Raw genomic sequence first — 27,541 nt, 5'->3', positions numbered from 1 at the left:
TCCTGATGTTGGGGAAGTCCAGAACGAGGGGTCACAGTTTAAGGATAAAGGGGAAGCCTTTTAGGAGCCAGATGAGGAAAAGCTTCTTCACACAGAGAGTGGTCTATGGAATTCTCTGCCACAGGAAACAGTTGAGGCCAGTTCGTTGGCTATATTTAAGAGGGAGTTAGATATGGCCCTTGTGACTAAAGGGATCAGGGGGTATAGAGAGAAAGCAGGTACAAGGTTCTGAGTTGGATGATCAGCCATGATCATACTGACTGGCAGTGCAGGCTCGAAGGGCCGAATGGCCTACTCCTGCACCTATTTTCTATGTTTCTATGTTTCTACTGTGCTGACTCCTTCATCCGCAACTCGTTGGTATGTTGTTTCAGTTCCTATGAATAGTACCAGCATTTGGAAATCCCTTGTAGTCTGTAAATCTTTTGGAATTTAGAAATATTTTAAGACTCATAAATCCTCTGTAAGTTCTAAATGTGTGTTAACAATTTAAACGGGTATCGTTAAAAATAAAATAAACTGCACTTAAACTACTTTGTTAGCTGGAAGTATGTCTTCCTTTGTATGAAGGTGGAATCCACCACTCAAATAGAGGGTATTGGTAGCTGGAGCTCACTGCAGAGACGAGACAGGGAAGTCAGCTGGCCTTTGAAGAGCAATATAACCTCCCTATTGTGACGGTTCAGATAGACATCTATATCAGATAGGACTTGAAATCTTTGCAGACAGTGAACCCAATACCATCACACTAGCAGCCTTTATAATGGAAGGATCAAAGATACATCTTCAAGAAGATGCGCCTCAGGAAGGTGAAGTGACAACCATCACTAAGGACCCTCACCAACCTGGAGGCCCACACTCAATGATTCAGGAACAGTTCCTACCCTTCCGCTCTCAAAAATTATTGTCCATGAACCGATGAACATTACTACCTCATTATTCTTTTTACTTTGCACTATTTCTAGGCATCTGTTAGTCTTGTGAGACCACAGAATTGCGCCTTGGAAGGTTTCCAGGGCGCAGGCCTGGGCGAGGTTATATGGAAGACCAGCAGTTGCCCATGCTGCAAGTCTCCCCTCTCCACGACACCAATGTTGTCCAAGGGAAGGGCATTAGGACCCATACAGCTTGGCACCAGTGTCGTCGCAGAGCAATGTGTGGTTAAGTGCCTTGCTCAAGGACACAGCACGTTGCCTCAGCTGAGGCTCGAAATAGCGACCTTCAGATCACTAGACCGACGCCTTAACCACTTGGCCACGTGCCAACTATTTATTTTGTAATTTATAGTAATTTTAAAAATTTGCACTGTACTGCTGCCCCAAAGCAACAAATTCAACAACATATAAGACAGAAATAATGAACCTGATTCTGATTCAATTTTATAGTTTTTGATAGATATTCCTATTTTCTTGAACAAAAAACCCTGTAAGTTACTTATTTCATAGATTTTATATATGACGAAGTGAGAAAGGGGAACAAAGTTCCTGTTGTTTCTGGAGAAGTCATTAATAAAGTGGGCATGAGTTGTTGCACAAGATGAAGAGTGTGTCACAGTGATAGACAGGAGGATGACCTTGGGTCAACATGTCGACCCACTTTCACTCAACTTTTTGTGATGTGGAGGACAGAACAAGCGCATGGTCCCTACCCGTCTACTCCCTGTGTATTCACAGTCTATCTAAGAGCCTCCTGAACATCTTTATCATATCTGCCTTCACCGCCACCCCAGCAGCAAATCTGAGTCACCCACCATTCTCTGTATAAAAAACTTTCCTTACACATTTCCTTTGAACTTACCCCTCTCAACCCAAGTGCATACCCTTGCGTATTAGACGTTTCGACACTGGGAAGAAGGGACCAGTGGTCTATTCTATCTATGCCTCTCATAATCTTATAAACTTTATCAAGGAGGAGGAGAAGGTGGCTGCACGACGCAGCGCGCGCGGCCTCTCCGGTGAATGATATCTGTAATCTATCAAGTAGGGGACCGTGCACAATTCTGATTTGATGGAGACGGACGTGAGAGTACGGAGGAACATCTGGAAAACTTCTGAAATGCCCGCTTCGCTGCCGCTGCTACTGTGTGGTAACCGGAATCTCCAGAGCAGAAGGCCCCGAAATCCTCGGCTTTGCTTGTTTCGGCGGCCGGGGCGAGGTCGAAGGCGCTCGGCAGAGGATGGCGCTCGGGAGGCTGTATCAGAGGGGCTAGTCAGAGGCGCGAAGTTTTCGGACGGATGGACTCAGTGTTGGCTGTGGTCAGCTGCTTCCAAGGCATCGGCAAGTTGACAGTGCCTGGAGGTTTATGGCAGGGAGTTTCTCCCTTTTGCCGCCTGCTATCGGGGACTCGGGAGTTGATCGACTCGGAGACTTTTGAGACTTTATTTACCGTGCCCATGGTTTGTTCTTCATCAAATTATGGTATTACTTTGCACTGCTGTAACTATATGGTATAATTATGTGGTTCTGTCAGTGTTAGTTTTTGGTCTGTCCTGTTTTCTGTGATATCACCCTGGAGAAACATTGTATCACTTCTTAATGCATGTATGGATTTCTAAATGACAATAAAAGAGGACTGAGTGTTCTCATAATTTAAAGTTTTCTCTAAGTCTCTACTATTTTAAAAAATCTAGAAATCTTGAGCAACACATACAAAATGCTGGAGGAACTCAACTTGTCGGGCAGCATCTATGGAGGGGAATAAACAGTTGACATTTTAGGCCAAAACCCTGCATCAAGACTGGAAAAGAAGAGGGAAGAAGCCAGGAAGTGATGGTCAGAGGGGAAGAGTACAAGCTGGCAAGTGAGGTGGAAGGTGGGTTGGGGGGGTGAAGTGAGAAGCTGGGAGGAGATAGGTGGAAGAGGTAAAGAGGTAAAGAAGAAGGGATCTGATAGGAGAGGAGAGGGGACCATGGGAGGAAAGGAAGGAGGAGGGGCACCAGAGGCAGGTGAGGAGAAGAGAAAGGGTAAGAGGGGAGCCAGAATGTAGAATGGAAAAGGACAGAAGGGGGATGGGGAGAAATTACTGGGCATTGAGAGAAACCGGTGTTCATACCATCAGGTCGGAGACTGCCAAGGCATCTCATTTCCCTCCGTAGATGCTGCCTGATGGGTTCCTCCAGAGAAAACAACCCAGGTTTGTCCTGCCTCTCCTATAGCACACGCCTCTAATCCAGCCAGTGTCCTGGTGTACTTCTTCACCCTCTCCATGTGACAATAGTAAACCAATTACTTACAATCCAGTAGGCAATTATGGCTCCCTGCAGGAACCCCACAATGACATCGGACGGGTGGTGCCTGTAATCTGACACGCGGGTAAGTCCTGTGTAAATTGCCATCATAATCAGGAGAGCCTGTAGGAGTGGTCTTAGCAGCCTTGCTCCTTTCCAGGTAAATCGAGCCTCCAGGTAAAACTGAGAAAGAGAGAAATCAAAGTAAATTTATTATCAAAATATGTATGTCACCATGTACTAACTTGTGATTCATACCCTCCAGTGTACATCTATATAAATTTGCCAAAGTTTTTGGTGACATGCCGAACCTACACAAACTTCTAAGAAAGCAGAGGTGCTGGCGTGCCTTCTCTGTGATGGTCCCCGGACAGATTCTCCAATAGGACAACACCAAGGATTTTAAAGTCACTGACCCTCTCCAGTTCTGATCCCCTCGTGAGGACTGGCTCCCAGACCTTCGTTTTACTGCCCCTCTTGCAGTCAATAATCAGCTCTTTGGTTTTGCTGATGTTGAGCGAGAGGCTCAACACTCAATCAGACTTTCAATCTCCCTCCTAACCACGTACCAATTCATCACCACCATTGATTTGGCCAACAAAAGTGGTGTCGCCGACAAACATACTGTAGATACAGCACTGGAGTTGTACTTGGACACACAATCGTAGGTATAAGTTGAGTGAAGCAGGGGGCTAAGCACACGGACTTGTGGTGCATCTGTTCTGATGGTGATTGTGGAGAACCTGTTGATGCCAATCTGTACCGTAGTCAACCTTCAGTCTGCAACTACTCCTGTGAAGACAGCAATATTTTGAATTCCTTTGCAGTGTCAGTACCCAGTCCATAAATATTGATGTACTCTGGGACATCTATAAATACTAAAGCTTTCTGGGATCACATGCAAGTAATAATACATTCCTAGCAATCTTCTGTTAACACTATGCACTCTCAGGGATTATCTACAAACACTGACCCTCTCTCAGGAAGTCCTGTAAATACTGGAGGGTTTTTCCAAATAGTGCAATGCTTTCAGATATGGCCATTTATTAACGTTCCCTAGGCATTCCAAGACCAAAACAGTCACGTGGGACCTCCTGTAACTCCATGTAGGAGACTTTCAAACACCAATATCAAAGATATTCCACAAAACGTTGAGGCATCTAAAACACTTTCTGAAAATAGCCCACACCTCTAGGGTCTGCCTGAAAATATTAATATAACAGTCTTAAGTTCTTAATTCTGAAATACAGTGACAGCTAATTCAAAGGAAGCAATGTAGTCTGAGTCCATATTTTTCAGAACAACACACATAAAATGCTGGAGGAACTCAGCAAGTCAGGCAGTGTCTATGGAGGGGAATAATGAGTCGCCGTTTCTGGCCGAGACCCTTCATCAGGACTGGAAAGGGTCTACATCCGTGCTGAATTGCTTTGTGATTCTAAAATTATATATTAAATAGAATGACAGTCTGTTCCAGCTCAGTACTGTTCGAAATGAACCTCACATTGGCAGATTTGTATGAAGTCCTTGTGGTGACTCTGAGGTATCAGATTCCCAGGTTGAAAAGCTGGAGCTCAGACAAGGCAGTCTTTACTTTGGCACGTACACATGCATGCACAGTGCAGAGCAGAATTAAAGCAATGAGGAAAATCTGAATCAGTATCCTGAAATCCCAATTTTAGAACTTTATTATGTACACCTGTACACCCTCTCGTTAATGTAAATGTCTAATCAGCCGATCATATGGCTGCAACTCAATGCGCAAAAGCATGCAGACATGGTCAAGAGGTTCAGTTCAAACATCAGAATGGGGAAGAAATGTGATCTAAGTGACTTTGACCATGGAATGATTATTGGTGCCAGACGGGGTGGTTTGAGTATCTCAGAAACTGCTGATCTCCTGGAACTTTCATGCACAACAGTCTCTAGAGTTTACAGAGAATGGTATGAAAAACAAAAAAAAACTTCCAGTGAGCAGCAGTTCTGTGGGTGAAAATGCCTTGTTAATGACAGAGGTGAAGGGAGAATGGCCTGACTGGTTCAAACAAACAAGGAAGTGACAATAACTGAAATGATTACGTGTTACAACAGTGGTGTACAAAAGCACATCTCTGAATGAACAACGCATTGAACCTTGTAGTGAATGGGCTCCTGCAGCAGAAGACCACAAACAAATAGGAAATACCTAATAAAATGGCCACCGAGTTTACTTATGAATTCAGAACAAATGAACACTTTCCGATTTCTTTTTAACTTCCTTTGGGGGAGAGACAGTACTGATGTAAAGTCTTAGTGAGATAACAGATAAACAGGACCTTCAGCCCATCGAATCCATGTCACCCATCAGCCAGCCATTTATACTAATCCTACTTTAAGCCCATTTTTTATTTTCCCCATGTTCTCATCAACTCTACTTAGATTCTGCCACTCATCTGCATCCAGGGGCAACTTACAGTGGCAATTTAGCTACTGCTAACACACCTTTGGGATGTGGGAGCAAACTAGAACTTCAGAAGGAAACTCAAAGTTAGGATTGAACCAGGATCTCCGGCACTCTATCAGTGATTTTACCACTTCATACCCGTGGGATATAAAGTGCCCCAGGCAGGCCTGTTACAGATGCAAGCTACGGCTGACGGACCCTGGGTCGAGGAAGTGACAACGTAGACAACCCACTCATGGTCTCCCTGATACCTGAGTGCTAAACTAGCAGAATAGCGAGACCCTGCTGTCTGTTGCTATGGATACAGAGCAGTCTTTAATAATGATTTTGCCAGATGTGTCTGGAAACTGATTGTGGAGATTCCTTCCTCAACTAACAACACAAGAAAATCATACCTTATATAAAACTTGTAGTTACAACACAACGCACACACGAGGAAATCTGCAGATGCTGGAATTTCAAGCAACACACATAAAAGTTGCTGGTGAACGCAGCAGGTCAGGCAGCATCACTAGGAAGAGGTACAGTTGACGTTTCGGGCCGAGACCCTTCTTCAGGACTAACTGGAGAACTGAAGAGTAGCTCTTCTTTCAGTTAGTCCTGATGAAGGGTCTCGGCCCGAAATGTCGACTGTACCTCTTCCTAGAGATGCTGCCTGGCCTGCTGTGTTCAGTTACAATATAAGCCTGGTTTTTCCCTCAAATTAAACAAAACTTATTCCCTCCCAATAACAGAAAAAAGCAGAAAAAGCTGACTATGCTTAGCATGTCGGGCAGCATCTATGAACAGAGAAACAGTTAGTGTTGCAAATTGATGTTCCATTGCAATTAGAGGACGTGAGGAAACAGGTTTTGAGTTACAGAGAGACAAAATGGAAAGAGCACAGGACACGTCTATGAGAAGGTGGAGATCCTCACTGCCTCGGTAAAGCAGCCAGCACAATCAAAGACCTCACCCACTCTGGACATTTTCTCTTCTCCCCTCTCCCATAAGGCAGAAGATACAAAAGCCTGAAAGCACTTACCGTCAGGTTCAAGGGCAGCTTCTGTCCTGCTGTTACAGACATTTGAATGGACCTCTTGTACTATGAGATGGACTCTTGGCCTCACAATTTACCTTAATGATCTTGCAACTTATTGTCTACCGACACTTTCTCTGTAGCTTCTACACTTGATCCTGCTTTGTTACTGTTTTACCTTAATCTAACTCAATGCACTGTGCAATGATCGGATCTGTACGAACAGTGTGCAAGGCCAGCTTTCCACTGCATCTCAGTACATGCACCAATAACAAAACCAATCAAAAGAGAGGGAGTGGCACAGATGTGGTGGTGCGGCTGAGAGAGATGGCAAAGACTGGTTAATTGCAGAGATTCCAGGCGGAGGTGGTGTAAAGAGATGGAAATGAATGAACCAAAATCAGGTTTGTTATCACTGACATATTCATTGTTCCTTGTTTTGTAGCAGCAGTACAGTGCAAGATATTAAAAATACTGCAGATAGTGATGCTCAGGTGTCAGAGGTCACAGGGTCACTAGATGCTGTGGGGACTCGCACAGGTGTAGTGTTATTCTCCCTTTCAAAGTGTGTGAAAAAGCTGATAAGCTCATCGTGGGTGAAGTGTCACCTCCGTTTATGCTGCTAGGTTTCGCCTTGTACGAAGTAACGACATAAAACCCTGCCACAGCCATTGTGCATCTGATTACATTTCTCACCTCACATGGAATCGCATTTTCGCTCTCTCTGTATGAATTGAATAGACTTTATTATTTACATCCTTCATATACATGACAGAAAAAATCTTCACGTTATGTCTCCGTCTAAATGTGCAATGTGCAATTGATAATAAATAGTATGTACAACAGGACAGAAATAATATAACATAGAAATACAGCTGTGTCAGCATGGGTTAAGCAGTCTGACGGCCTGGTGGAAGAAGCTGTCCCGGAGCCTGTTGGTCCTGGCTTTTAGCCGCGGTACCATTTCAAGGATGGGAACAGCTGGAACGGTTTGCGGTTGGGTGTCTCGGGTCCCCAATGATCCTTCGGGACCTTTTTACACACCTGTCTTTGTAAATGTCCTGAATAGTGGGAAGTTCACACCTACAGATGCACTGGGCTGTCTGCACCACTTTCTGCGATTGAGGGAAGTACAGTTCCCATACTAGGCAGTGATGCACCTGTATATATAGGTCGCACCTGGAGCTCATGTAGTCAAAAGACACAAGAAAGAAAAGGTTGAAAGTTTAAAGTAGATTTATTATCAAAGTACGTTTATGTCACCATAGACTAGCCTGAGATTCATTTTCTTCTCGGCATTCATAGTAGAATGAAGAAATACAATCAATGAAAAACTACGTACGCAGAAAGACAAACAACCAATGGCAAAAGACGACAATCTGTGCAAATACAAACAAATGAATAAACAAAATAATAGTAGAGCTTTAGCGCCCTGGAAAGTGAGTTCAGAGTTGACGTGAGTGAAGTGATCCAAGTGGCTCAGGAGCCTGATGGTTAATGCGTAATAAGTGATCCTGAACATGGTGGTCAGGGACCTAAGGCTCCTGTACCTTCTTTCCGATGGCAGCAGCGAAAAGAGAGCCCGGCCTGGATAGCGGGTGTCCCTGACCATGGATGCTGCTTTCTTGTCGCAGTGCCCCTTTTAGATGGTGTTCAGTTGTGAGGCAGGCTTCGCCTAAACATGATCTTGGTTTATTATTATCACATGTACCAAGGTACAATGGAAAGACTTTGTATTGCATACAGATCATTTCATCACATCAGTGCATTGAGGTAAAACAATAAAAGAATGCAGAAAAAAAAAGTTTTACAGTTTACACAGAAGGTATAGGACAGACAGATAATAAAGTGCAAGGTTATAATGAAGTAGGCTCTGTATCCCTCTATCTCCTGCCTGTTTATGTCCCTGTTTAAGTAACCTCTGACATGTCGAGTATGAGGGCAGCGCAGTAACGTAGTATTTAGCACAATGCTTTAGAGTGCCAGTGATCAGTTCCCCCCACCGGCTGTAAGATTTGTACTGCGTGGGTTTCCTCCAGATGCTCTGGTTTCCTCCCACATTCCAAAGACATATGGGTTAGGTTTAGTAAGTCTTGGACATGCTATGCATGCCAACAGTTGCAGGAAGCGCCAGCACATCCTCAAACTCCGTTGGGTGTTGGACACAACAACCATTATACTGTATGTTTTCATGTGCATGTGACAAATAAAGCTAATCTTTATCTTTTCATTAACATGTTATCGTACCATGGTCCATAACCTCCTCAGTAAGTGGATTCTATGAACCTATTGTCCTCTGTGCAAAAAAAAAGTAACCTTGTAAGTCTCATTTAAACTTTACCACTCTAACCTGGGAGGGATGTAACAATGACTTAATGTTTAGTGATGAGGTCCTGGGACAGGGGGAGATCTGAGAAATTGTCAGAACTGGTATTTAGCCTCTATGAGATAGAGGTCAGCCGGTCAACCAAGTTTAAGCTCTAGTTTAATTATCATTCAACCATACATGCATATAGCCAAATGAAACAGCATTTCCCCAGGGCCAGGGTGTCAAACACATTACCAATAGCACACAGCATATATGGTTATTATAACAGAAAACACACATTAAAAATAAAAATAAAAATAATATAGCCCAAGTCGCTGAATGGCATGGCATGGAGAATGATGGTGCATGGGATATTGTCTTGGTCCAGCTTGTTCTTCCACTGAGCGAACACTGGAGGGCAGCATGGAGTGAACACTGCAGGGAAACATGATGGGAGCAGCCAGTCCCCAACTTGACACAGACTCCAGTAGGCCCACAGAGGTCTCTGCTCTCTCCCACACCACCCCAGCATCTTCCCTTCTGGGTGGACGCAACATGGTCCAAGGGCCTAGTCCTCACCACAACTGAGGCAATGCAGCTCCCCCACCGTCGGCCTTTCCAATGAATCGGTGGACCAGACTTGCAGTATTTCACATCGCCAATGCCCAACAGGGCCTTGTACTCACAAGACAAACATCCAAACCTGCACTCACACCTTTTTTTAAGATCATGCTCTGCCTCAGCACAATAAAGTTACGCAACAAGTCCAAGTGGCAGCACAACTACGGTAAGTAATAAATCAACAGCAGCTTCGATGACAATATTGGTAGTTGTCCTACCATTAGAGAGTTAATATTACAGACTGATGATCTTTCATCTGAACTAACTAGTTCTAATGCAAACTGGGAGGATTGGTTATCTGAAATTGTTCATTGAATCCCAAGACTGTAACGTGCTCTGACAGAAGACGATAGGCTATTCCTCAAACTTGGTCATGATTCATTGAAACCACACAAGAAATCAAAAGCAGAGAGGTCAGAGGTGAAAATGGAGAAGATGGGAGGTAACTGGAAGGTCAGGTTCGCCTAACAATTCCATCTCTGTCAGAAATGCTTCTTCTCACAAACTTGCCCGGTGATTCCCCAAATTGGAAACAGATCCTCAGGCCAGCATAGGGAGTACTATTAGCTATTTAGAAATTTGTGTCCCGAGGCTCTGTAGTATAGAATTCCAAATAATAACCATCAGGTTTTTCTTTACAAACCCTTTGCTAACATTTGAAAGTACAGCAAATCCTGGAAATATGAATTAGAAAACGTCAGAATTTAGAAGTACTAAGAATTTGAAATATAAACAAATGGACAGTTCAAACATGTTACAAAGCATCAGTCAAATCTGAGCAAACTCTTCTCCGAATCCAATTATGTGTCCCACTACTGAAACTCAAACACAAAAATTTTGGTTGGCACACCAGATATTCTTCTGAAGGGCCTTGGACCTGAAATGCTGACTCTGTTTATCATTCCATAAACCTCGCCTGACTTGCTGAGTGTTTCAAGTATCGCCTGCTCAGTTAGACCCGGCTAATTTATTCCTCAATGAGACAACAATTATGATCATTCCAGTCACGTGCTTCTAGACCCAATGGCAACAGTTTCTACATCAACTTTCATGTTTCAAAGCAAGCATTGGCTACAATTCATTGTGGGCGATTTGAGAATGTGAAAGGCACTATGTAAATGTAAATACTTGATATTTTAGTGAGGTTTGGGTAGATAGCATACAGCTTAATCTCTCCAAATTTTATAAATTCTTCAACAAGACAAAATCTTTCTGTTTTTTTCTTTGAATTACATGCTCCTTTCCTTTTACACACCACGTTCCCCACCATCTCCCATGCCCAATCCACAAAGACTTTTGAGTTTAGCAACAGGTAATACTGCGGTGATAAGTGGTCTATGAAATGTTCACCCTCTTGTCAATTTTATGTTTTTCGAAAATCTGAAAATGTCATTGTTTAGCACTTACATTGATGTGAGTGCCTGGTAGCACTCACGTTGACAGTGATGAAATGCTTTGAGAGGTTGGTCATGATTAGACTGAACTCCTGCCTCAGCAAGGACCTGGACCCATTGCAATTTGCCTATCGCCACAATAGGTCAATGGAAGATGCAATCTCAATGGCTCTCCACACGGCTTTAGACCACCAGGATAACACAAACACCTACATCAGGATGCTGTTCATCGACTATAGCTCAGCATTTCATACCATCATTCCCACAATCGTGATTGAGAAGTTACAGGCCTGGACCTCTGTACCTCCCTCTGTAATTGAATCCTCGACTTCCTAACCGGAAGACCACAATATGTGTGGATTGGTGATAACATCTTCTCCTCATTGGCAATCAACACTGGTGCACCTCAGGGGTATGTGATTAGCGCACTGCTCTACTCTCTATATACACATGACTGTGTGGCTATGCATTGCTCAAATATCATCTATAAATTTGCAGATGATACAACCATTGTTGGTAGAATCTCAGGTGGTGACGAGAGGGCGTACAGGAGTGAGATATGCCAACTAGTGAAATGGTGCCGCAGCAACAACCTGGCACTCAACGTCAGTAAGTCGAAAGAGCTGGTTGTGGACTTCAGGAAGTGTAAGATGAAGGAACACATCCCAATCCTCATGGAGGGATCAGAAGTGGAGAGAGTGAGCAGCTTCAAGTTCCTGGGTGTCAAGATCACTGAGGATTTAACCTGGTCCCAACATATTGATGCGGTTATAAAGAAGAAAAGACAGCAGCTATACTTTATTAGGAGTTTGAAGAGATTTGGCATGTCAACAAATATACTCAAAAACTTCTATAGATGTACTGTGGAGAGCATTCTGACAGGCTGCATCACTGTCTGGTATGGAGGGGCTACTGCACAGGATCGAAAGAAGCTGCAGAAGATTGTAAATCCAGTCAGCTCCATCTCGGGCACTAGCCTACAAAGTACCCAGGACGTCTTTAGGGAGCGGTGTCTCAGAAAGGCAGCGTCCATTATTAACGACCTCCAGCACCCAGGACATGCCCTTTTCTCACTGTTACCATCAGGTAGGAGATACAGAAGCCTGAAGGCACACACTCAGCTATTCAGGAACAGCTTCTTCCCCTCTGCCAACCGATTCCTAAATGGACATTGAATCCTTGGACACTACCTCACTTTTTTATTTATTTACAGTATTTCTGTTTTTGCACATTTTTAAAAAGATCTATTTAATATATGTATACTGCAATTGATTTACTTGTTTATTTATTATTATTTTATTTATTGATATTATTTTTTCCCCTGCTAGATTATGTATTGCATTGAACTGCTGCTGCTAAGTTAACAAATTTCACGTTACATGCCGGTGATAACAAACCTGATTCTGATTCTGATATCTTTACCCTGCAAAACACATCCTCCACAGCGTGCATCTCAGGGTTTACATTCCTTAACACATTCTTTACTTTTGACCTGAATGTTCACATGTGAGGAGACAGAACCAGAGGCAAAAGAAATGTAGCAGCATAGACAACCAGCATTTCTAGAAGTACTTTAACTTACAAATTATGGCCCTTGTCCCACTTTTAAATGTTGAGCAATATCTGTTTGGGTCATTTATCCCTCCAAGTTTCAAAACCTGCTGTTTGGAAGAGTGAATATCAATGTTAAGGTTCAGCAACAAAACAAGAGCTAATTAATTAATTAAGGGTCTCACTCTGATACGTTGACTCTGTATTCCCAGACAGGGATGCTGCCTGACCTGCTGAGTTCCTTCAGCATTTTGTATGCGTTACTCCGGATTCCCAGCATCTGCAGAACCTCGTGTGTATACAGGCTCATCTTTGGGATACAGGAGGAAACTGGAGCAGCCAGAAGAAGCCCGTGCGGTTATGCGCAGAACGTATGAACTCTTTACAGACGGCAGCAGGAACTGAACAAGAGGAATTCTGCAGATGCTGGAAATTCAAGCAGCACGCATCAAAGCTGCTGGTGAATGCAGCAGGCCAGGCAGTCCTGATGAAGGGTCTCGGCCTGAAATGTCGAGTGTACCTCTTCCTAGAGATGCTGCCTGGCCTGCTGCGTTCACCAGCAACTTTGACGTGTGTAGCAGGAATTGAACCTGGTTTGCTGACTTTGTGATAGCATTATGCTAACTATGATACCATCATGCTGCCCAGTTAAACCCACACAAGGAAAGGAACCTTACAGGCAGAAAGGCAGATGCCCTTTGCCTTTCTATCTGCGAGACAGGATGGGGCTCCCATTGATCACCAGCGGTGCCCCCGCCGTTGATCAAGCATCAACGATCAACTTTATTCACTAAATACATTTACATGTATTAGGAATTTGCTGTGGTCTGTTGGCATGACATGCAAAAAAAAAACAAACACAACATTCAGCAATTATATAAAAAATATTAAAAAATAATATAAAAATAATCTTAGACGTTAAAGTACAGATATATACTTAGTAGCCCCTTTATTAGGTACACCTGTGCTCATTAATGCAAATATCTAATCAGACAATCATGTGGCAGCAACTCATGCATAAAAGCATGCAGACATGGTCAAGAGGTTCAGTTGTTGTTCAGACCAAACATCAGAATGAGAAAGAAATGTGATCTAAGTGACTTGAACTGTGGAATAACTGTTGGTGCTCAGGCAGTATCTCAGAAACTGCTCACCTCCTGGGATGTTCATGCACAACAGCCTCTAGAGTTTACAGACAATGGTGTGAGAAACGGAAAAACATCTGGCGAGCGGCAGTTCTGTGGGTGAAAATGCCTTGTTAATGAAAGAGGTGAGAGGAGAATGGCCAGACTGGTTCAAGCTGACAGGAAAGTGACAGTAACTCAAGTGACCATGCACGGTGTGCAGCAGACCATCTCTGAATGCACAACACATCAATCCTTGTGAAGTGGATGGGCTATAGCAGTGGAAGACCACACTAGCTTCCACTCCTGTACCTAAAAGGTGGCCACAGAGGGTAGAACAAAATGTATGCAAATATGTACAGTACAGGACTTGTTCAAATTCAGGAATTGTTTGAAGACGATCAAAGCGAAAAACCAGAAATTAAGAAAAACATTGAAGGTCCAAGTATTTTAAAATCTGAAGTTTGTAATGCAATAAATAAGATGAAGAAAGGAAAGGCAGCAGGTCCTGATGAATTAGTAATAGAACAAATTATCGCCCTTGAAGATTATGGAATTGAAAAACTTACTAATTTAATCAATGATAGTTATGAGACTGGAATAATACCAGAAGAGATGAAAAAATCAGTATTTATCACACTTCTTAAGAAAGCTGGAGCAATAGAATGTGAATTACATAGGACCATAAGTTTAATCAGTCATATCACCAAGATACTTCTAAGAATTTTGATGACAAGAGCTAAAAGTAAGATACAAGCTGAAACAAGTAAAGAACAATGTGGTTTTGTGAAAGACAAAGGTACAAGAAACCAATATTGATGTTAAGGATACTATCAGAACGAGCTATTCAAGTGCAAAAAGATTTATTTCTTTGTTTTATTGACTACACAAAAGCATTTGATAAAGTGAAGCACAATAAGTTATTTGAAATATTACAGAAAACTCTAGATCTAGATTCGAAAGATCTCTGCCTAATCAGGAATCTGTACTGGGAACAAACTGCTGCTGTAAGAATAGACGGAGAAGTGAGTCAGTTTACGAAAATCAAGAGAGGCGTTAGACAAGGGTGTGTTTTCTCCCCTGATTTATTTAATGTGTACAGTGAAACAATATTACAAAAAATAAGAGACATCTTGGGATTCAAAGTTGGCGGTGAAAACATCAATAATTTCAGATATGCAGATGGACACTGTTAATTGCAAGTACGGAGGAAGAACTACAAAACTTAATTGATATAACTGTTGAAGAAAGTGCAAAAATGGGTCTATCTATCAATTGCAAAAAGACAGAATGCATGGTGATATCCAAAAAGAAGGAGAATCCTATCTGCAGGCTGAGAATAAACCAGGAAGACATAAAACAAGTACAGAACTTTTGCTACTTAGGAAGCTGGGTGATGTCAGGTGGCAGGTGCGACATGGACATCAAAAGAAGAATAAGGATGGCAAAAGCCACCTTTACGAGAATGAAGAGTATACTGACCAATACTAAACTAGGAATGACAACCCGCCTCAGAGTACTGAAATGTTACATTTATCCAGTTATGTTATATGGCTCAGAATGTTGGACAATATCTAGTAACATGAGGAAATGAATTGTAGCAGCAGAGATGTGGTTTTTGAGGAGGATGCAAAGAATATCATGGATGAAACGAATATCTAATGAAGATGTCATGAACAGATCAAGCACAAAAAGAGAAATAATGTATGAGATCATGAAAAGGCAACGTAACTTCATTGGACATGTGATCAGGAAAGAGGAGTTAGAATGCACGGTAATTATGGAAAAGATTGAAGGGAAGAAAGCAAGAGGAGGACAAAGACAAATGATGATGGAGACAGCAGCCAGAGAACTGGAAATGAATACCAATGAATTGATCCACTTGACCCAAAACAGGAGTGTGTGGGCCATGGCAATCACAGCTCAAACTTGGCATGGCGCCTGATGATGATGATGATGACAGGACTGGGTAACAGAAGAGAAATGTTGTCCTGTTCCACTACTTTTTGCCACAGAACTAGAACAGCCTCTGATTCACAGTGTCAGAGAAACAGATTTGATCCTGAACCCTGATGCTGTGTAGAGTTTGCATGTTCTTCCCTTGACCACGTGGGCTTCCCTGGGTGCTCTGCTACCTCCCGCATCCAAAGATGTGTGGGTTAGCAGGGTAATTCATCTATTGCCTTTAGAATCTGAGGGAACCGAAGGAGATGTGGGATTAATGTAAATCGATATAAATGGGTGGTTGCCGATTGGTACAGACTTAATGGGTATGTTTCCAACAACTTCTTCCTCTATCGACAGCCTGTAATCTCACCCCCCTCATCGTACTTACTTGTTAAGCTACCAAACATGGAACAAGTATGAAACAGTTCTGCTATTCGATCGAATGAGACCTTTGACAAGATGTCACGCAGAAACAGATTAGAAAGGCAAAGATAATTGAAAAGCGAAAACAAAAGCGGGGACGTCAGACGCAAGTTCTCTACAAAGAGACTGGAAGGAGTGCCAGGGGTAGTGGTAGTGGGGAGACATATTAGGGGCATTTAAGAAACTCTTAGAAGGCACATGGATGATAGACAAAATGAGTGCGATGTAGGAGGGAAGGGTTAGCTCTCAGAGCAGTTACAAGTTTGGCAAAATGTTGTGCACTGAGGGGCCTGCACTGTGCTGTGTTCTATGTTTTAAAAAAAAGTCTTGTGAAAATGACACAAGAATAGAAAATGAAACACTCAGCAGGTCAGGCTGCATCTGTGGGGAAACACGGGGAATCTTTCATTTGCGAGACCACTGACTTGAAATCTGAATCAGGTTTATACAGTATACGACGTGAAATTAGTTGTTTTGTGGCAGCAGTACGGTGCAAGGACATGAAATTACGATAAATTACGAAATCAACAAATAATGTGCAAATTAGGAATAATGAGGTAGTGTTCATGGACCGTTCAGAAAGGAAAAAGCTGCTCCTGAGTCATTGAGTGTTGGTCTCCGACGGTCGGGGCCCTGAGTGATGGATGCTGCCTCCTTCAGGCACCAGCTTTCGAAGATGTTCTCGTTGGTGGGCAGAGTTGCGCACTGGAGCCTCCACATACCAGGCTGTGATTCACTTTCCAGACTCAGATTCATTTAGTTATCACCCGCACGTGGAAACAAACAGTGAAAAGTGCTGTTTGAGTTAGCAACCTTTAGAACCCAAGGATGAGCTGGGGGCAGCCCACAAGTGTTGCCACGCATTACAGTGTCAACAGAGCATGCCTTAAGTGTTTTAGGTATTTATTTTCAAAAGCAGAATTGTAGAACCTCCACAGATGCAGCAGCGTGTGTAGATCGGATGTTTCAGTTGCTGTGGACTGGGAAAGTACGGGAATGGGGCTTGGATACGAGCGGTGGAGAGAGGGTCCCTCTCCCTCCCCGACCCCCTCCTTCTTCTCCAGCTCATCCCTTCCAACTACGGCAGTTCGTTCAGCATCTGGTCGGGGGCCTCCTGGGGGTCCAGATCCGCAGGAAGTCCGCCGCTGGCACGGGAGCACGGTACGTGTTCGGCAGCGAGCAGGTCCTGACACCTCAGAGGTCCTGTCACGCCGGCTCCACTGTCCCGTCTGATGCATTTTTAGCAGCGTCTGGCGGGGGGGGGGGGCCCCAAGTGCGAGAAAAGAGACAGCCTGGAAAGGACGGTTTTGTTACGAAGGGGAAATGCCACTCTATTTAAAGGGAAACTCGGCCCTGTTTGAAAAGAAAATGACAAAACTTCGACAGTTTCCTCTCCAACACTATTTTCTGCCAAGTCCTCAGATGGGTGTGTCTCTGCACCGTGGCAAAGTTCAACAAGCCACAATCCACTGTCTTCCTGCTTGTTTAATTACATCAGGTTTCCCACTGACAACTTCCCTTCATGAGCCCCACCGGGCTGAGTGCAGGAAAACGCCCTGGGATCTATTTGTGAGTTCAATGCCGTATGACAATTCCTCATGTCACTGAGACCAGGATGAACTCATACACTGAAAGAAGGCTGCTGGGGACAGTGGGGTTTCATCCAGGGAAGGATGCCTCAAGGTTTCCAAACTTGCAGGATGGAAGATCGCTGATCGCAAAGACCCAGAATTTATTCCAGCTTGATGGAAATTCATGAAGTGGATTTAAGTCACAGGTTACATGGAGTATTTGTTCATAACGTTAATATGTGGAAAGTAAAGTCTGAGGCACCTCTACCTCCCCCTGTGATTGTCCTACACCCAACTTCCTTTCAGGAAATTCCAAGTTTCCACAGGAAGACGCAGCCAAAATCCAAATTCAAATTCAAGCTTTTCCGAATGCCGATTCCCAGCCTTCAAATGGATTTAACGTCTTAGCCAGACTTGCTAATTTTTCCACGTTCACTAGATGTAATTAGTACTTTTAACTGTATGGTTACCATTGTGACTCAAGGGAACAGCAACGTTTCGGAAACATAAGTGATAACTCACCTCACAAACATCTGGAAAGCTGGCCTTATTATCTGCCTGCACTACACTTCCCCTGTAACACTGTACTCTGCATTCTCTTATTGTTTTTCCTTTGTACTACCTCGGTGATATGATCCGTACAGACAGCATGCAATACATGCATCATTGAGCCTGGTGGTACAAGCTTTCAGGCTTTTGTAACTCCTGCCCGAAGGGTGAGGGGAGAGGGGAGAGGAGAGAACGCCTGGGGCAGCTGGAGCCTTTGATCATGCTGATGCTTTACTGAGGTAGTGAGAAGCATAGACTGACTCCGTGGAGGGAAAGCTGGTTCTGGTGATGTACTGAGCCACATCCACAACTCTCTGTAGTTTCCTGCGGTTATGTGCTGAGCAGTTGCCATACCAGGCCATTATGCATCCAGACGGAATGCTTTCTATGGTGCATCAAAAAAATTGGTTGTGGTTGATGGGGACATGCCAGATTTCTTTAGCCTCTTGAGGTAGTAAGCTTTCTTGGCCATGACATCAATGTGGTTGGACCAAGACAAGCTACTGGGGATCTTTATGCCAAGGAACTTGACACTCTCAACCTCAACACTGTTGATGTGGACAGGAGCATGTGTACCACCTCCCTTCCTGAAATCAACAACCAATCCTTTAGGTTTATTTTAAAAAATTTGGGACATGTGATAATAATAAACAAATTTACCAAACTAATTTACATCTCATCAAGGTCACAGCAATGAGATACAATACTAATATACCCTGGATAGAGGGAGCATGGAGAGGATGCTTTCATTAGTAGCAGAGTCTAGGGTCTGAGGGCACAGCATCTCTCTCTCTAAGAGCTGAGATACTGAGGAATTTCTTCAGTCAGAGGGTGGTGAATCTGTGGAATTCATTGCCATGGATGACTGTGGAGTCCAAATCACTGGGCGTGCTCAAGGCAGAGACTGCCAGTGTCTTTATTTGTAAGGGACTCAAGCATTATGGGAGAGTGGGGTTGAGAGAGAGAAAAAAACAGCCATGATTGAATGGCAGAATGGACTTAATGCGTCAAAGGGCCTAAATCTGCTCTATATTGTACTAGTGACAGGGTGGTAAGATGTATAGTGAAGACAACTGCAAGAGTCAGTAGGTTTGTAAAAGATGTCAGTCTTCAGAGATGGAGACAGAGACATCAAGAAAGGTGACAGAAGTGTTGTGACATTGCTGATTCTTATTGAAACAGGATTGTGGGTTGCTTGGAGACACCAGTGCGCACACACAGCAGCTAGCACATGCAGGTACAAAGACGACATGCAGATGCTGCAAAGAGCCATGTGGTGTCTAAAGTGACTGAGGAGGAGCTGACGAGAGGAGTGAAAGCCATCATCAAACAGAATGGGAGACCGTAACTCCCTTGGGAACACCATAGGACTATTAAAACAAAAAGTTCATGCCATCTCCTTCCCCCAACTTTAACAAGTTTCTTCTCCCAGGCAGTCAATCTGATCAACCACTCTTGTTAACCCCCCCACTCACCCCTCTCTATTACATGTCACTACTCTGCACTATAAACACTTTCTTTATAATGCTGTTCACATTGTAAATACATGCTGGCATGAATTTATTTATGCGTATTTTTCTCCATATCTGCAGTTCTCACATTACTTTAATGTTGAATGTTGCTGTTTTTAGTTACATGTCACACCAACAAACCACAGCAGATTCCTAAATACATGTAAATGTACACGATGAATAAAGGTGATCCTTGCTCCTCACTAATGACCTGGTGTGGACTCAGTGTGACTTTAGGTCTTCCCGAACTGAGTTTTACGACATGGAGACACAAGTGTCAGCAGATACCGGAATCTGGAGTAAAAACCAACTGGAGAAACTCAGGGCAACATCTATTGGGACTAATGCAGGGTCTCAGTCCAAAGAGTAGTATTGCAATGACAACCTGACACTCAATATCAGAAAAGCTCAGGAACTGATTGTGGACTTCAGGAAGGAGAAGTCAAGGATACACACACCAGTCCTCATTGAGGGGTCAGTGGTGCCAAGCGTGAGCAGTGGCAAATTCCTGGCTGTCAACATCTCTGAAGATCTACCCTGGGCCCAACTATTACGAAGAAGGCACATTGCCGGCTATGTTTCATTAGGAGTTCGAGGAGATTTGGTATGTCACTAAAGACTCTAGCAAATTTTTACAGATGTACCACGGACAGCATTCTGATTGGTTTCATCACTCTTTGGTATGGAGAGACCAATGCATCTCCTGCCATCAAGGACATCTTCAAAGGGCAATGTCTCAAAAAGGTGTCATTCATCACTAAGGACACCCATCTCCTTGGTTACACCCTCTCCTCATTACTACCATCAGAGAGGAGGTACAGGAGCCTGAAGACACACATTCAATGTTTTAGAAACAGCTTCTTCCCCTCTGCCATCAGGTTTCTGAATGGACAATGAACCCATGAACACCACCCCATTATTTTTGCCCTCTTTTTGAACAACTTAATTTTCTAAAAATATACAGTGCATTTGAGTTAGTTAGGATACATCAGGACCAGTACATTTTGGCCCTGTTGTGTGGCTGCCGCAGTTAGCTGAAGCTTCATGGAAGTAGTTTAAAACATATAAAAAAGATAAACTGAAGAATAAACTATGTAGTTAAATGAAATACAGAACAAATTAGAAAATTGCCATTATTACTGGAGGTTGTCCATCGTATCCGACGATGACAGGGAACCGGGGTGGGAGAGTTTTTAAAGTGGAAGTGCCACTCTGTCAACCTCAGAAGTCCGGGTTCAGTGGTACAAACAGTCGTCACAAACTGGGAGCTTCCTTGGCTGCAGTGGCTGACCATGATGTCTTCTGTGCCTCGTCATACCCTTCGCTCTTCACGAAGTGCTGCAGGGCCGCCTCCTGGCCGTCGGATCTCGCTGTAGATCCATCTGCTCAGTCCACTGGAGCTGGCTCCACATGCTGGGACAGCTATGTCCCTATCTCCCCGGGTTATCAGCCCCACCGGCTACCCTCACCTGGTTTAGCCCGCCTGTCGAAGCAGTGTACAGGGATGTGGCCACTGTCAGATGCGAACAACTACTTGGAGCCACAAGTGAGGGCTGAGTGTCTGGTGGGGTCCAAAGGTAACAGTCAAGACGATTGTCGATATACTCAAATTCTTCATAGTTCCTAACTTGCTGAAGTAGTAAAATCATTTCTCTTTCACTCCTGGCCATTTCTGGCATTTCCAAGCCTGAAAGCTTGAAACCACAGTGAGCAAAACAGTTCTAAATTGTATTACTGCTTATTTTGCACTAACTGTCGGTGACAAAAAACACTGCTTTTTGAACACAAACACATGCAACTGATGCTATTTAAAAACTTCGCTCTACGCACGGTGTAGTGTCTAACAGCCGCACAAGCGCACGCGACTGGCGCTAGTTAGAAACCGTTCAGCAATAGTCTCCTGTCCCAATTAAGCGACATAGTGTCCCAAATAAATTAAGTGAATCCCGGCTATATTCTTGATTTCTTTTTGTTCTTTAAGAGTTATCCAAATAAGTGGACGCCCAATTAACCGATGGCCCAATTAAACAGAATCCACTGAATATATCTATTTATGTATTGCAAATTATAGTATATTTTATGCAGTGCATTGTACTGTTGCTGGAAAACTAATTTTACGACATCTGTCAGTGATGATAAACTGGATTCTGAATCTTGATTCTAAAGGTTGACCACCTCTCTGCCTCCACAGATGCTGAGGTTCTCCAGCACCTCGTTCCTCTGCTCTGTATTCATGATGTGAACTTTTGCACCTCTAGTATCAGGAGGCTGAATATACTGGCTAACAAAGGAATAATGTTTACGAGGGAAAGAACTGCCTGCAGTGTGGAATTTCCAGTCAATTCTTTCCTGGAAAATGCAAACTTGATTGACTGGAATTAATGAAAGACTGCAGGAAGACATGGGAGAAAAGGCTAATATTTCAGCATGACATCACTTGTGAAACTGAGTGTGTGTGGGAGTAGGGAGAGCGCCAAACCTAAGTGGAATGAAGTTAATCAAAATCAGATCTAGTGACAGTCTCTTCTGGAGATAAACCACACTGCTGTTGAGACTGCTGTAAACTACAGAGCTGTTAACCCTCCCAGTGAGCTCAGTGCCCTTGGTAATTATCGGCTATACTCAGTCGGATTGGGCACTGCCCTCAAGCATAATTCACACTTAATTTCTATTTAATCGCTCACAAGGGATTAGCTCCTTAAATGCTGATTGTGAGATGAGGCAGAGCTCGTTCTGTTAAGGGCCATTAAATAAATGCATGTTGCAGTTTGAGCCTCCTGATAAAATACTGAACCTCTCTTTGCCTTGGCTGAGCTGCGACAGTCCTTCCCTATTTATCCTTGGATGTTTACAGCATCGGAGTGGGAGGAGACAGGTTTCCGTCAAAACAACCCTCTGGATTTTCACTCTGAGCGCTCACTCCCAGCACCGAGTAGGGTTGCAGTGTGCACCATCTGCGAAACTCAGGCCTCTCTTTCTTCAGCTCCCAGACCAGTGACCTCAACCCGCAATGCCTCTCAGTCAAAGATTACAGAGCAGATTTATTTCTGACACGTACATTGAAACACTGAAACGTACAGGGAAATGTGTCCTTTGCATCAAATCAGATCAGTGAGGATTATGCAGGTCTCGTCACTTTTCTGATTCCATTGGAATATTTCATTTATTTGGAGGTACAGCACAGATCTCGTCTCTCTCCAGGCAAGGTGGGCCTGTACAGAAGGGCTGAACTGGAGGGGGACTAATATCCTAGCAGTAAGGTTGGCCAGTGCTGCACTGGGGGGGTGGAGGGTTAAACTAGAGTTGAGGGAGATAGCAACCAGACCACCAGGGCACAGACCTGCGTGGTGGTGCAGAAAGACGTTGTTAAACCTATGTACAAAGTCAGGTTGAGTATGGTGGGCCTAATGTTTTGACTGTGTGTATTTTAATGCAAGGAGTATCATAGGAAGGCTCGGGGCATGGATCAGTGTGTGGAATTATGACAATATAGTCACTCGTGAGACTTGGTTGCAGGAGAGGTGGGACTGGCAGCTCAGTGCTCCAGGCTCCCATTGTTTTAGACAAAATAGAGCAGGAGAGATTGAAGGCATCACTAGTCAAGGAAAATGTCATGGCAGTGCTCAAGTTAAGTCAAGTTTCGTGTCATTTAACTATATACATGTACACCGTCAAAGGAGACAACGTTTGTCCGGACCAGGGTGTAAAGTTCAGTAGTACACATAACACACACTCATAACACAAAATAACTTAGGAAATTAAGGATAAAATCTACAGATGAATTACACATATATAAGGTGTCTAAATTAAATATTGTAAGGTCTAGAACAGATTAATCGGTGACACTTTTGAATGTGAGGTGGCAGGGAGTTCAGAAGCCTAATGGCCTGAGGGAAGAAACTGTTTGCCAGCTTGTTTCCCAACAAGATCGTTCTTGTTTTGATGCATCAGATGGCAGAAAGTCCAAGAGGACACTGGATGGATGGGTGGGATCCTTAAGGAGCACTCCTGATAAATATCCCCGATGGGTGTTAAGGGGACTCTCTATGACCCTCACACCCCTTCGTAGGGACTTCCGGTCCAATGCGTGGCTGCTCCCATATCAGATGGAGATGCAGCTTGTCAGGACAGTCTCAATGGTGCACCCAGGATAGACTGGGGAGCTTGTCTAGTCAGACAGGGCACCCAGGAGAATTTGTCTCGTGAGGAAAGGTATGACCATGTTAATGGGATTATATTATAGACCACCCAGCAGACTGCAGCATTTAGAGGAGCCAATTTGTAGACAGGTCGCAGACTGTTGCAAGAAACATAAGGTTGCGCTAGCAGGCAACTTTAACTTTCCAGATATTGACTGTGACTCCTGTTTTGTAAAAAGGCTGGCTGGATGAGAAAGAGTTTGTCAAATGTTTCCTTAGTCAGCCCATTCAAGTCCCAACTAGAGCGAGTCTGATATTAGATCTCCTGTTAGGGAGTGAAATAAGACAGGTGACAGAGGTTTGAATAGAGAAACACTTGGCACTTTGTGATCATAATGCTTTTAGTTTCAAGGTAATTATGGAACAGAAACACACTGAAAAGTTGCTGGTGAACGCACCAGGCCAGGCAGCATCTATAGGAAGAGGTACAGTTGATGTTTCGGGCCAAGACAAGAATGGAAAAGAGTAGGTTTGATTCTCGGGTTGAGATTCTAAATAGGAGAAAGCCAATTTTGATAGTATCAGAAAGGATCTGTCAAGTGTGGCTTGGGACAGTTTGTTTTCTGGCAAAGGCATACTCAGTAAGTGGGAGGCCTTTAATGGTGAAGTTTAGAAGCATACAGAGTTTTTATGTTCCTGGCAAGGGCAATGCGTTTCGGGAATCTTGGTTTCTGAGAAATAGATGAGGGAAGATCTTAAATGGATTTTATTTGCATCTGCATTTACCCGGGAGATGGACGCAGAGTCTATAGAATTGAGGCAGAGCAGCAGTGAGGTCATGGACCCTATATAGATTAAAGAGGAGGAGGTAAATTAGGGTGGATAAATCCCCTAGGCCTGGCAAGGTGTTCCTTCGGATCCCATGGGAGGTGAGTGGAGAAATTGCGGGGGCCTAGCAGAGGTATTTAAAATATCCTTATCCACGGGCGAGGGGCCGGATGACTGGAGGGTAGCTAATGTTGTTCCATTGTTTAAGAAGAGCTCTAAGAATAAGCCAGGATATTATAGGTTGGTGAACTGACATCAGTAGTGGGAAAGTTTTTGGAAGGCAGTCTAAGGGACCGGATGTGGACAGACAGGGGCAAAGGGTGGTGCGGTAACATAGCGGTTAGCACAATGCTTTACAGTATCAGCGACCAGGGTTCGATTCCCAACATGGTCTGTAATGAGTCTGTACATTCTCCCTGTGACTGCGCGGGTTTCTTCTGGGTGCTCTGGTTTCCTCCCACAGTCCAAAGATGTACCAGCTGTTAGGCTAATTGGTCATTGTAAATTGCCCCACGATTAGGCCGGGGTAAAAACCGGAGGTTTTTGGCTGGCATGGCTTGAAGGGCTTAACTCAGTGCTGTATCTCAATAAGCAAATTAGGGATCTGGACCAGCTGGAAAAATGAGTTAAAAATGACAGATGAAATTTAACGCAGACAAGTGTGAGATGTTGCACTTTGGGAGGACCAGGCAGGGTAGGAAAATCAGGGAAGCAGCATGGCTGTGAAGAGAAAGCATTTCAGGATGTATATTGTATACATTTCTCTGACATTAAATGTACCTTTGACCTTTGAACCTTAGTTTTTGAGTGATATTAAGGCCCCGGTTAAGAAAATGAAGGAGGTGCACAGCAGGTAGGAAGAAATGAGGCACTTAAAAGTACAAGAAATGCAGGAGAACACTTAGGAGATTAGGATGGCTGAGGTTGCTCTAGCAGTCAAGGTGAAGGAGAATCGTAGAAGGTTCTCCAGATACATCAAGAGCAAAAGGATAGGAAGGGACAAAATTGGTCCTCTGAATGATCAGAGTGGTAATCTATGCAAGGAGCCGAAACAGATGGGGGAGAATTTAGTGGACTTCAGTCATGATACTGGAACCTTCCTACCAATAGGAAGATTGGTTACTCGCCAGTTACACTTGATAGAATATAGAACAGTACAGGCCCTTCAGCCCACAATGTTGTACTGACCTTTTAATCTACTCCAAGATCAACCTAAACAACAAGAGATTCTGCAGATGCTAGAAATCTAGAGTAACACACACAAAAAATGCTGGTGAACGCAGCAGGCCAGGCAGCATCTATAGGAAGAGGTACAGCATCTCTTCCTATAGACGCTGCCTGGCCTGCTGCGTTCACCAGCATTTTTTGTGTGTTACTCAAAGAACAATCGAACCCTTTCTTCCCTCACTGCCCTCCATTTTTATATCATCTATGTGCCCACCTAAAAGCCTCTCTAAATGTCTGCCTCGACCTCCACCTCTGTCAGTGTGTTCCACAAACCCACCACTCTGTGTAAAAAAACCTACTTCTGATATCCCCCATATACTTTCCTTCAATCAGGGGGAATACACATAGAAACTAATCTCCTGCCCAGTCTTAATTCCTTGAAGCTGTATCGTTTATTTCACAGGTTCGAGGCCCATGTTAGTACAAAGATTCCAGCCCTAATAAACACACTCCTCCGTGCTCCATTTCACCCCAGGTTTCTGAAGTTGGAGATATTTGAAATGATTGTGCTGCTTTCTCCCACACAGTGACACACTGTGTCGGCAATGACACAGGTTGCAGCATGTTCGGGTGCTGCAATGGTCAATGGAATTTGCTGCATTGAACACTCACCGCCAGGTAGAGAAGGGTGTACATGGCAAAGGAGGCGTGGCCAGAGTAAAACGACTTTCTGAAAGTGAAAACACAACACCCAAAGTGAGTCACTCAGGTTAAAAGAGCTCTTTGCCAGAAAATTTTTTTTTATTTCAAAATATACTTTATTCAAAAATAAATATATACAATAAACCATTCAATAACTTTTCATCCTTTACATACGTTTCCATTATACTCAGTACATATCCGTATTTATAGCCACCCACGTGGCACTCCAGTAGTTCAGCTTACCATATCATTGTTGAGGGGTATACTCCCCGCCCCCTCCCACTCCCACGGGTGGAGAAGCCTATACTGTGGTCCTTCCCCACCGGGCCCTTGCCGCGGCTGCACCGAGTTTCAGTGCGTCCCTCAGCACGTACTCCTGCAGCCGAGAATGTGCCAGTCGGCAGCATTCTCCCACGGACGTCTCCATGTGCTGCCGACTGCCAGACAGAAAATTACTTTAAAGTAATTTTGACTTGCAGTTCTGAAGTTCAATAGGTGCTAACATACATTGCTTCTTATGTCCTGGCCAACCCACTTCAGAATAGTGCCCAGCAGTGAACGCATGCAATGGAGGTTTTTACATCACACCTGTTTGACCATACAGAGTGCCTTGTTCTTTTGAAGTTATAGGATCTGAATTTGCTGGCATTTACTGCAACCTATATTTTGTTTTACATTTGATATATTCAGAGACATAGCACAGTAACAGGCCCGATGAGTCTGTGGAGCCCAATTACACTCATGAACAATTAACCTACTAATCCGACCGTCTTTGGAAATCGAGCACCCAGAGGAAACCCACAGTCATGGGGAGAACGTACAAACCTTTTACAGATGGCTGCGGGAATTGAACCTGGGTCGCTGGCACTGTAAACCTCTATGAGGGTCGCTATGCTGCTGTGCCACCACTTTAATATCTGCCGCTAAAGGAAGTGACAATAAGCCTTTTTATTGAACTACCGCACTTCATGTCGTGAAGGTGCTGTTTGGAAGGGAGATTCAAGGAACAAAATATTTC

At 43.8% G+C, this 27,541-nt stretch overlaps 1 protein-coding gene across 1 annotated transcript in view; it reads right to left on the bottom strand.

The window, feature by feature from the left end:
* LOC140191206 (phospholipid phosphatase 3-like) overlaps nt 1–27,541 on the bottom strand; it is a 104,321-nt gene that overhangs the window by 9,140 nt on the left and 67,640 nt on the right. Inside the window, exons 5-6 of the mRNA XM_072248374.1 lie at nt 26,494–26,551; nt 3,234–3,410 (exon numbers count right to left, since the gene is read on the bottom strand). Coding sequence (XP_072104475.1) covers nt 3,234–3,410; nt 26,494–26,551 — 235 coding nt within the window. The remainder of the gene's footprint in view (nt 1–3,233; nt 3,411–26,493; nt 26,552–27,541) is intronic.

The sequence above is a fragment of the Mobula birostris genome, chromosome 32 (assembly GCF_030028105.1).
Source record: "Mobula birostris isolate sMobBir1 chromosome 32, sMobBir1.hap1, whole genome shotgun sequence".
Lineage (NCBI taxonomy): Eukaryota > Metazoa > Chordata > Chondrichthyes > Myliobatiformes > Myliobatidae > Mobula > Mobula birostris.
The sequence above is the reverse complement of the archived record's forward strand: the minus strand, read 5'-3'. Positions and strand labels throughout refer to the sequence as shown.